The following is a 10,840-nucleotide window of genomic DNA, read 5'->3' as shown; positions in this document are numbered from 1 at the left end:
AGGGCCCTGGTTGGGGCTCATGAAAGAGGCAACCAATCGATGTGATCTCTCACATTGATGTTTCTCCCTATTTTCCCCTCTCTCTTCCACTCTCCCTAAAAATCAATGGAAAAATATCCTCAGGTGGGAATGAGCAAAAATAAATAAGTAAATAAATAAATAACCCACCACAGGAACTACCCTGACTAGGTACGGTGGCCGCGGAGTTGAGTATGACAGTCATTCCTGGAGACCTGAACCCAGGGCGGCGAGGAGCTGCCGAGTGGAGGAATTCAATGTCAGAGCTGACATGATACCCAGAAATTTCACGACAAAGAGTTTTTCTGTTGAACTTCACGGGAGAAGGAGAGAAGCCATGAGGGGGACGTGCTCTCCAGGCCGCGCCGCCTGAGGCCCTGCCCAGGGAGGGGACGCCTCTTCAGAGCAAGGAGGCCGCCTGGGAGCCGGGGCGGGTTTTGGTCTCACTTCCCCGTGAGCCAGCAGCACCGTGGAGAGTGTTGCTGCCCACATAGGAGAAACAGTGATAATCGGCCTCGTCCTCGGCCCGCAGCCCCGAGATGAGCAGGAAGGCCGTGTTGCTGGACTTGAAGCCAGAGAAGCGCTCCGGGACCCCCGAGTGCCGAGCATTCACGTAGGAAATCAGGAGTTTGGGGGCCGTGCCCGGGCGCTGTTGGTACCAGGAGACGTAGTTATAACGCCCGATGTCATTGCTGCTTCCGACACAGGAGAGGGTGACCGACTGTCCCATGTTCCCGGACACGGATGGCAGCTGAGTGAGGGCAGCCTGGGCCCAGGACCCTAGAAAGAGCAAAAAACACACTGTGGTGAGTTCAGTGCTGGGCTCAGGTGAGCCTGAAAGAGGAGACAGAGGCCTCTATCAGCCCGGATGGCTCTGTGGTCCCTTCCCCAGTGCCCTCACCTGTCCCCTGGGAGAGGAGAGTGAGGAGGAGCAGAGCCCAGGCCATGGCAGAGACACCCCAAAAGTTCTGCCTTCAGAGACCCCAAGCCTGGCTCCCCCAGATGTCTCTTATCCCCTCCCCCTGCCTCAGGGGAGGGAGGGGCCTCCATGCAAATATGCCTCCTGCACCTGCATCTCTCCACCCCCCATGGACTTGGCCCTGGAGCCTAGATACTCTGCACTCTGGGCAGAGAGCTCCCTGAGGGGTTAAAAGTCTTTGAGCTGAAGTTTCCGAGTCAGGGGAGGCTGAGCCTTTGGCCGTGCAAGGGCCACTGTGCCTCCTGAGGAATCTGGGACTTCCACTTCTTGCTCTGAGGGGTGAAGGTGAGGACAGGGTCCAAGGCAGGCTGGAGAGAGCCCATCGCTGTTTCCAGGGACAACGGGAAGCATCGGATACTTCTCACCCTTCAAACCTCCCTGCTTCTTCTCATAGGATGGGCTGACCCGACCCCTGCCCGTGCAAGGGCCTGCGCCTGGGTCCTGAGGCTGAGCCTGGGGTGCACTTATTGGACGTTGTGTAACGAACTTATTGGGTGCCCTGGCCGGGGAGCTCCACCGGTTAGAGTGTCGGCCCAACACGCCGAGGTTTCAGGTTCAACCTCCAGTCAGGGCCCGTGCAAGAAGCAACCACTGAGTGCAGTGAATGCGGCTGCAGCTGAGTGACTGTGCAACTGTGTTTGTTCATTTCCTAAACTCACTAAGATCAGACTGAGCATTATCGCCTGGGTCAGAGTTTTCTGTGAGAGACCAACGAACAGGGCAAAAAAGACAACGAACATGCCCTGACCGGTTTGGATCAGTGGATAGAGCGTCGGCCTGCGGACTCAAGGGTCCCAGGTTCGGTTCCCGTCAAGGGCATGTACCTTGGTTGCGGGCACATCTCCAATAGGGGGTGTGCGGGAGTCAGCGGATCGACGTTTCTCTCTCATCGATGTTTCTAGCTCTCTGTCCCTCTCCCTTCCTCTCTGGGAAGAATCAATAAAATATATATTTTTTAAAAAGACCACGCACACCTGAAAGCCCAGGTGCAGGTTGACGAGTGGTAACTGGCAGAGGCCGGACAGAGCCCAGTCCCCAGTCTGAAAGGTTCCCACCGAAATCACCACATTTTCCTCCCAGCCATGGATGGGTGTGCAGTGACGAGCTGAGATGAGGGACACATTAGAAGTGGGAGCTGTTCCGGAACCAGGGGCGAGGGGGGGGTGTTCAGATCCTGTGTCCCTCCTCCTGGTGTGGTTGGGAGAGCCCTGCCCGCCCGCCCCTCAGCCCCTCAGCCCCTCCCTGCACGGGTTTGTCCTCGGCAGGTGGGACACATGCCTCCGGGTGAGGGGACCCAGGCAGAGTTGGGTCTGAGGGTACCAGGAGAAGAACCCGGGGTGCCCATGAGTATAGTTCCCTCTGCCCACCACGCCCTAATGGTCACCCCCCACTGATGGGCAAGAGATGGAAAGAGGCCTCTGTGAGGAAGCTGGCGAGACCCAGGTGCAAGCAGTTCCCCCCCCCCTCCCCCGCTCCCCGCCCACCCCTGCAATGTTTGGGAGCGCAGGGCATGGATTTCCTGTCTGAGCTAAATTTGTCTTGACAGGAGCCACCGCCAGTGTCCGCACCAGCCAAGACTAGTCTGTCTGTCCCCGCAGTGAGTGCTCTCAGACTCCCCTGGAGTCCCGGCTCAACTAGGCAACAGGGAATATGCAGCCCCTCTGCCCCCGCCAGGATTCCTGCTGGAGAGCCAGGACCTGGCCCACATCTGGCAAGACCAGACCCAACTCTGGGATCCCATCTCTTTCCTCTGGGCCCTGTCTGTCTCCTTGGGGGGTGGAGGGGAAGCAGTAAATCTGTGGGGAGCTCTGCCCAAGACTGAGCTTGAGCCTCTGTCAGGGTGGAGGTCTCCTGGGGCCTCCCTATTGGACCCATTGGCCTTTCCTCACTCTTCTGGTTAGTAGCTTATCCTCTTTTTAAAAAAATATATTTTATGGGTCAGCTGCCTCCTGCACATCCCCTACTGAGGATTGAACCTACAACCTGGGCCTGTGCCCTGACCAGACTCAGTCCGCAGGCCAACGCTCTATCCACCAAGCCAAACCGACTAGGGCTGGCTTATTCTCATTGTTTCAAAACTACGTGGTTTGAGGATGCAGTTGTGGGAGGTACAGGGAAGGAATGAAAAGCAAATAATAGGGGGATTAACCCCAAAGCCAGCGCCGTGGCTCTTTGGGGAGTGGGAAGGATGGACATGCTTTGGGTGAGGAGATGCAGCCACAGGCAGATGTGGTTTCTATATATTGTTCCTTCCTACACTGTGAATGCTCATCTCTCACATGCTTCTTTGGGGATGGTGCATTTCATAACAGAAGGAATTTAGAAAAATAAATGGAAATGCACGTGAATTCTTTTCCTTCCCTTAGCTCCACAGACAAGAACTCAGAACAAATGCAGCCATGGAGGTCATCACACGACAAACCACAAGGAGAAGGTGAACCCGGTCCTTTCAGCCTTTGGAGGCGGAGGAAAGGCTCCCAGAACATTTGACAGACGCTGGAAAGAAAGAGACAGCGCCAGAGCAGGAGGAAGCCCCCTGGCCCAGGGGATGTAGCTGTGGCCCAGGCCCCTCCCTGCCTCTCCAGTTCATCCAGGAAATGTTCCAGCACCAGGTCCCGAGGAAGGAAGATGCTGCTCAACAGGAAACCCTCCGGGGCCTCCCCGATGGACTCGAAGAATGAGCGGCTCTCAGAGGGAGAGAAATGAAGCCTTGGCTACCACCCTGGGACGGCCCTGAGAGTGAGGATTCTATTTGATTTCCTCGTGTGAAGTGGTGTGGACCCTGTTCATGCCCAAGGTCCCAGAAGCTTCTCTCTGCCCCTGGGCTGTGATAGAAGAGGCAGATCAGTTCATAGGAGCCCATCAGGTGATTCCCGGATACATAAGATGAGGTCTTTCCATGCAATTCGATATCATTGGGCCATGCTAAGGGATGAGGTCCCCACATAGGCTTCAACATGAGTGAACCTTGAAAACACTTTGATGAAAGAGAAAAATCAAACACAAGAGCCCATGCAGTGCGTGACTCCTCTATGGGCAATGTCCACAGTTGGGAGGGAGTTCTTTGAAAGAAGAGGGAAACTTGGGGTGACTGAGGTATTGCTTCTGGGGAATAAAAATGCGCTGGAATTATAGAGCGTAATGGACGCACATACTCGTGAATAGGATAAAAGCCACTGAATTGTACACCTTGAAATGATGTATGTTTTTGAATGTGAATTCTGGGGGAAAAGTTATTAAAAGTAGGTGCTGGTGGATCCAACTTACTCTCAAATGATTCAGAAAATGAATGTCATGGTGTCTGTGTTATGTATGTATATGCAGGTATGAGTATACACCTATACTGAATATATGCATACCATAAACATATATGATGAGAGAGAATGAAAGTAAGAAAATAAAATGAAAAGCAAATATGGAAAAATGTTAAAAAGTGGTGAATCGGGGAAAAGATTATAGAGGATTTCTTTATATTATTTTTAAATTTTTGTTTAAGTTTGCAATTATTTAAAAATAAAATAATAGCAGAGGATAAACAAATGAAAGCCTGAGTTGAGGAGTGAAGGGACGTGAGGGAGTTCAGAGGAGGTTTTGGTCTCACTTCCCCATGAACTTGCACCACTGTGGAGAGTGCTACTGCTTGTATATGAGCAACAGTAATAATCGGCCTCGTCCTCGGCCTGCAGCCCAGAGATGGTCAGGGTGGCCGTGTTGCCAGACTTGGAGCCAGAGAAGCGCTCAGGGATCCCTGAAGGCCGACTGCTGACCTTATAAATCAGGAGTTTAGGGGCCGTGCCCGGGCGCTGTTGGTACCAGGAGACATCATTATATCTCCCAATGTCATTGCTGCTTCCAGCACACGAGATGGTAACTAAAGTCCCAGGAGTCCCAGACACTGCGGGAGGCTGAGTGAGGGGAGCCTGGGCCCAGGACCCTGAAAAGAGCAAAAACACACTCTGGTGAGCTCAGTGCTGGGCCCAGGGGGGCTTGAGGAGGAGGCAGAGAGTCAGCCCAGGCGTCCCCGTGTCCCTTCCCTGGAGGCCTCACCTGTGCCCTGAGAGAGGAGGCTGAGGAGGAGCAGAGCCCAGGCCATGGTGGAGGTGCCCTGAGAGCGCTGCCTTCTGAGACCCCAAGCCTGAGCCTGGCTCCCCCAGACCTCTCTTATCCCCTCCCCCTGGCTCAGAGGAGGGAGGGACGTCCATGCAAATCCACTTCCTGCACCTGCCTCTTCTCACTCCACTCTGACTTGACCTGGAGTCTAGATACGCCTGCTTCCCTGGAAAGAAGAGCTTTAGCAAGAATGAAACTCTGGCCCTGAACTGGGACTTCAAATGGTTAGCACATCGTCCCAATGTGCCATGGTTTCAGCTTCCATCCCCAGTCAGGGCGCATACAAGATTCAACCAAAGAATACACTGATATACAGAACAACAAATAGATCTCTATCTCTCTTTGAAATCAATTGATAAAATTTTAAAGAAAGAACCAAATTCCTTAATATATTCTAAGTAAGACCAGACTGGGCTCAGGACAGCATGCAGACATGCAGCCAGCCAGGGGGATACCTTCCTTTTCTGTGGTTGGAGTCATGGTGGTTCCTGGTGAGAAATCCCAGGACTTCCCCTCTGCACTGTGTGGGCAAAGGTGAGGACAGGTTGGCTGACAAAGATCCAGTTGCTCCATTTCCCAGGTCCCATGGCAGAGCGGGGTCTGCATATGGCCCTCTACTCCCTCCCCTTCCCCTTAGTCAGCATGGCTGCTCCACATGGCTCCATCCTCTGTCTCTGCAGTGGCTTGAGACTGAAGCTGAGCCCTGCATGTATTAGCCCTGATATGTAAGAGGTGATCTTTTGGGCACAGCTGTTTTGGGACACAAGGGCCTCAGGGGGAAGCAGCTCTTCAAACTCCATCCAGTGACAGCATGAACCACAGCAAGTACCTTCCCCACAACCCGGGCTCTTGCTGCCCCCTGGTGGCCCAAGAGGGTGCATCCCATGCACTGGGGAGGCAGCTGAGTGGGCACTGGAAATCCCTGTTTACCTCCTTCCCATCTCTGTCCTTTCCCATTCCGCTCAGTACCAGGCCCCCTGGCCCTTCTGTTTCCCTCTAAGCCCATTTCCCTTTGTCCATCAGCTTCCTCTTGAATGGAACGTGTCGCCTGCCACACCAGGTGGCCCAGATGCTCATCTCAGGCCCAGTTAGCATATCCCACCATAGACTTGGCACAAGGTTATGGCTTGTGAAGCAGCTCTTGGCTCAAGGCCCAGGAAACATTCAATAAAACCCCAGCGGGAGGCTGGAGGAGAGGCATGGGACTAGGTGAAGACAGACTGACGTCTCCAAAAGTTGGAAGACAATATATTGCGCAAAGAAAAAACTCTGTCAAATGGAGAAGCCCCAGGGGCTTAGAGTAGCAGAAATCAGGGTGTCAGGGGGTGGTTCCTTCTGGAGTTTCCAGGGAGAATCTGTTTCCTGGCTGTGGCAGCTGCTAGGCCGCCAGCATCCGATGGCTGGAGGTACATGACCCCCATCTCTGCGTGGTGGCCACATCTCCTTCTTTAAAAAGATATATATTTCCTTTATTAATTTCAGGGAAAAGGGAGAGGGAGGGAGAGATAGAAACATCGATGATGAGAGACAATCATGGATGGGCTCCCTCCTGCACACGCCCTACTGGGGATCAAACCTGCAACCTCAGCATGTGCCCTTGTCCGGAATCCAATCGGGGACCCATCAGTCCGCAGGCCAACACTCTTTCCACTGAGCCAAACCGGCTAGAAGAGGTTATTCTCATTGTTTCAAAATGATGTGGTTTGAGGATGCAGTTGTGGGAAGGTACAGGGAAGGAATGAAAAGCAAATAATAGAGGGATTAGCCCCAAAGCCAGCACCGTGGCTCTTTGGGGGGGGAAGGGGGGGGGAAGGATGTACATGCATTGGGTGAGTAAATGCAGCCAGAGGTAGATGTGGGTTCTATGTACTACTCCTTCCTACACTGTGAATGCTCATCTCTCCCACGCTTCTTTGGGGATGATGCATTTCATAACAGAAGGAATTTAGAAAAATAAACTGAAATGCACGTGATTTCTTTTCCTTCCCTTAACTCCACAGACAAGAACTCAGAACAAATGCAGCCATGGAGGACATTACATGACGAACCACAAGGAGAAGGTGAAACCCGGTCCTTTCAGCCTTTGGAGGCGGAGGAAAGGCTCCCAGAACATTTGACAGACGCCGGAAAAGAGAGAGACAGCGCCGGAGCAGGACGAAGCCCCCAGGCCCAGGGGATGAAGCTGCGGCCCAGGCCCCTCCCTGCCTCTCCAGTTCATCCAGGAAATGTTCCAGCACCAGGTCCCTAGGAGGGAAGATGCTGCTCAACAGGAAACCCTCCGGGGCCTCCCCCGATGGACTCGGAGAATGAGCGGCTCTCAGAGGGAGAGAAATGAAGCCTTGGCTGCCGCTCTCGGACGGCCCTGAGAGTGAGGATTCTATTTGATTTCCTCGTGTGAAGTGGTGTGGACCCTGTTCATGTCCTAGGTCCCTGAAGCTTCTCTCTGCCCCTGGGCTGTGATAGAAGAGGCAGATCAGTTCATAGGAGCCCATCAGGTGATTCCCGGATACATAAAATGAGGTCTTTCCATGTGATGCGATATCTTTCGGCCGTGCTACGGGATGAGGTCCCACATAGGCTTCAACATGAGTGAACCTTGAAAACATTTTGATGAAAGAGAAAAATCAAACACAAGAGCCCTGCAGTGCGTGATTACTTCTATGGGCAATGTCCACAGATGGGAGGGAGTTCCTTGGAAGAAGAGGGAAACAGGGGGTGACTGCTAATGAGTGAGGTATTGCTTCCGGGGAATAAAAACGCGCTGGAATTGTAGAGCGTAATGGACGCACATACTCGTGAATAGGATAAAAGCCACTGAATTGTACACCTTGAAATGATGTATGTTTTTGAATGTGAATTCTGGGGGAAAAGATATTAAAAGTAGGTGGTGGTGGATCCAACTTACTCTCAAATGATTCAGAAAATGAATATCATGGTGTCTGTGTTGAGAATGTATATGCGTGTATGTGTATACACCTATACCCATATATACGCACCATAAACATATATGCTGAGAAAGATGAAAATAAGAAAATAAAATGAAAAGCAAATATGGTAAAATGTTAAAAAGTGGTGAATCAAGGAAAAGATTATAGAGGATTTCTGTATATTACCTTTAAATTTGTGTATAAGTTTGCAGTTAATTTTTTTAAAAAATAATAGCAAAGGATAAACAAATGAAAGCCTGAGTTGAGGAGTGGAGGGACTTGAGGGAGTTCAGAGGAGGTTTTGGTCTCACTTCCCCATGAACTTGCACCACTGTGGAGAGTGCTACTGCTTGTATATGAGCAACAGTAATAATCGGCCTCGTCCTCGGCCTGCAGCCCAGAGATGGTCAGGGTGGCCGTGTTGCCAGACTTGGAGCCAGAGAAGCGCTCAGGGATCCCCGAGGGCCGATTGCTGACATAATAAATCAGGAGTTTAGGGGCCGTGCCCGGCCGCTGTTGGTACCAGGAGACACGGTTATAACCACCGACATCACTGCTGCTTCCAGCACAGGAGATGGTGACTGAAGTCCCTGGAGTCCCAGACACTGAGGGAGGCTGAGTGAGGGGAGCCTGGGCCCAGGACCCTGGAAAGAGAATAAACACACTCTGGTGAGTTCAGTGCTGGGCCCTGGGGGGGCCTGAGGAGGAGGCAGAGAGTCAGCCCAGGTGTCCCCGTGTCCCTTCCCTGGAGGCCTCACCTGTGCCCTGAGAGAGGAGGCTGAGGAGGAGCAGAGCCCAGGCCATGGTGGAGGTGCCCTGAGAGCGCTGCCTTCTGAGACCCCAAGCCTGAGCCTGGCTCCCCCAGACCTCTCTTATCCCCTCCCGCTGGCTCAGTGGAGGGAGGGGCGTCCATGCAAATCTGCTTCCTGCACCTGCCTCTTCTCACTCCACTCTGACTTGACCTGGAGTCTAGATACGCCTGCTTCCCTGGAAAGAAGAGCTTTAGCAAGAATGAAACTCTGGCCCTGAACTGGTAGCTCCATTGATTAGTGCATTGTCACAGAGTGCCATGGTTTCAGGTTTGATCCCTAGTCAGGGCGCATACAAGAATCAACCAATGAATGCACTGATATCTAGAATAACAAAGAGATCTCTCTCTCTTTTTCAAATCAATTAGTAAAATTTTAAAGAAAGAACCAAATTCCTTAATATATTCTAAGTAAGACCAGAGTGGGCTCAGGACAGCATGCAGACATGCAGCCAGCCAGGGGGATACCTTCCTTTTCTGTGGTGGGGGTCATGGTGGTTCCTGGTGAGAAATCCCAGGACTTCCCCTCTGCACTGTGAGCGCAAAGGTGAGGACAGGTTGGCTGACAAAGATCCAGTTGCTCCATTTCCCAGGTCCCATGGCAGAGCAGGGGGCTGCATATGGCCCTCCACTCCCTCCCCTTCCCCTTAGCAGCATGGCTGCTCCACATGGCTCCATCCTCTGTCTCTGCAGTGGCTTGAGACTGAAGCTGAGCCCTGCATGTATTAGCCCTGATATGTAAGAGGTGATCATTTGGGCACAGCTGTTTTGGGACACAAGGGCCTCAGGGGGAAGCAGCTCTTCAAACTCCATCCAGAGACAGCATGAACCACAGCAAGTACCTTGCCCACAACCTGGGCTCTTGCTGCCCCCTGGTGGCTCAAGAGGGTGCATCCCATGCACTGGAGAGGCAGCTGAGTGGGCACTGGAAATCCCTGTTTACCTCCTTCCCATCTCTGTCCTTTCCCATTCCGCTCAGTACCAGGCCCCGGTTCCTTCTGTTTCCCTCTAAGCCCATTTCCCTTTGTCCATCAGCTTCCTCTTGAATGGACAAAGTTATTCTAGAGGTTATCTGTGAGCTAGGTAACCGGTGTCTCATTGTTTCTGAATTTTGCTGACATGTGTTCTGTTCTTCCTCAACTACCTGTGAACCGTCTGTTCTCACTTCTGAAATCTAATATCCCATTTCCCCCCTTTTCTCCTTTGTTCAAAAATGCCTTATATAGCCGGGCCAGTGTGGCTCAGTAGTTGGGCATCGAATTATGAACCAGAAGGTCATGCTCATGGCACATGCCCGGGTTGCAGGCTCAGTCCCCAGTGGGGGCTGTGCAGGAGGCAGCTGAACAATGATTCTCTCTCATCATAGATGTTTCCGTCTCTCTCTCTCCCTCTCCCTTCCTCTCTGCAGTCAATGAAAATATATATATTTTAAATGTGGTTCACCCAAATCACGACACACAGCCTAGGGCACGCATAGCAGCCACCCCGAATTCTCTCCAAGACCTTTCACGTCAGCTTAACCCTGCAGCAGGCGGGGGTGGAGAGGCCGTTTCAGGTGCGTGTTACCCAATCAGGAGCCTAGTGTGTTTGGGTGTCATGGAAGCACAACTCAGAGCAACCCCACTCTGGGGGCCAGGAGCCCCCGCCAGGACTCCACAGCCCCGAATTCCTTCTTGATGTGGCCACTCTGCTTCGGACGAGCGGCTTGTCCTTTCTGCTCTGAGTGTGTTCACCTGGGAATCACTAAGATCGCATTAAAGTTCCCAGCACCCTTGCATGCGTCTGGCGAGAAAATCAAAAGTTTCCATTCGTTGGTAAGCGCTCTATGGCTTTTACCCCGAGTCAAGCATGGTTAAGTCGAGAATGCAGGTTCTTTGTCCTTCAGGCTTACTGTAGGTGCTCATAGAAGAAAACATAGTCCGCCCTCACTGGTGTGGCTCAGTGGATAGAGCGTTGGCCTGCAGGCTGAAGGGTCCAGGGTTCAATTCTGGTCAAGGG

General features: G+C 52.5%; 1 gene segment (V, D, J or C); it reads right to left on the bottom strand.

Annotated features, from left to right (window-relative positions):
- Positions 1 to 418: 418 nt before the first annotated feature.
- LOC138998057 (immunoglobulin lambda variable 2-8-like) lies at positions 419 to 985 on the bottom strand. The segment is given in 2 exon segments: positions 419 to 798; positions 920 to 985. Coding segments are annotated over 2 exon segments (426 nt in total).
- Between the last annotated feature and the right edge of the window lie 9,855 nt (positions 986 to 10,840).

This window comes from Myotis yumanensis, unplaced genomic scaffold (genome assembly GCF_028538775.1).
Source record: "Myotis yumanensis isolate MYYU_CA2020_CCGP unplaced genomic scaffold, mMyoYum1.0.hap1 SCAF_19, whole genome shotgun sequence".
Classification (NCBI taxonomy): Eukaryota; Metazoa; Chordata; class Mammalia; order Chiroptera; family Vespertilionidae; genus Myotis; species Myotis yumanensis.
This window is presented reverse-complemented; position numbering and strand designations above follow the sequence as displayed.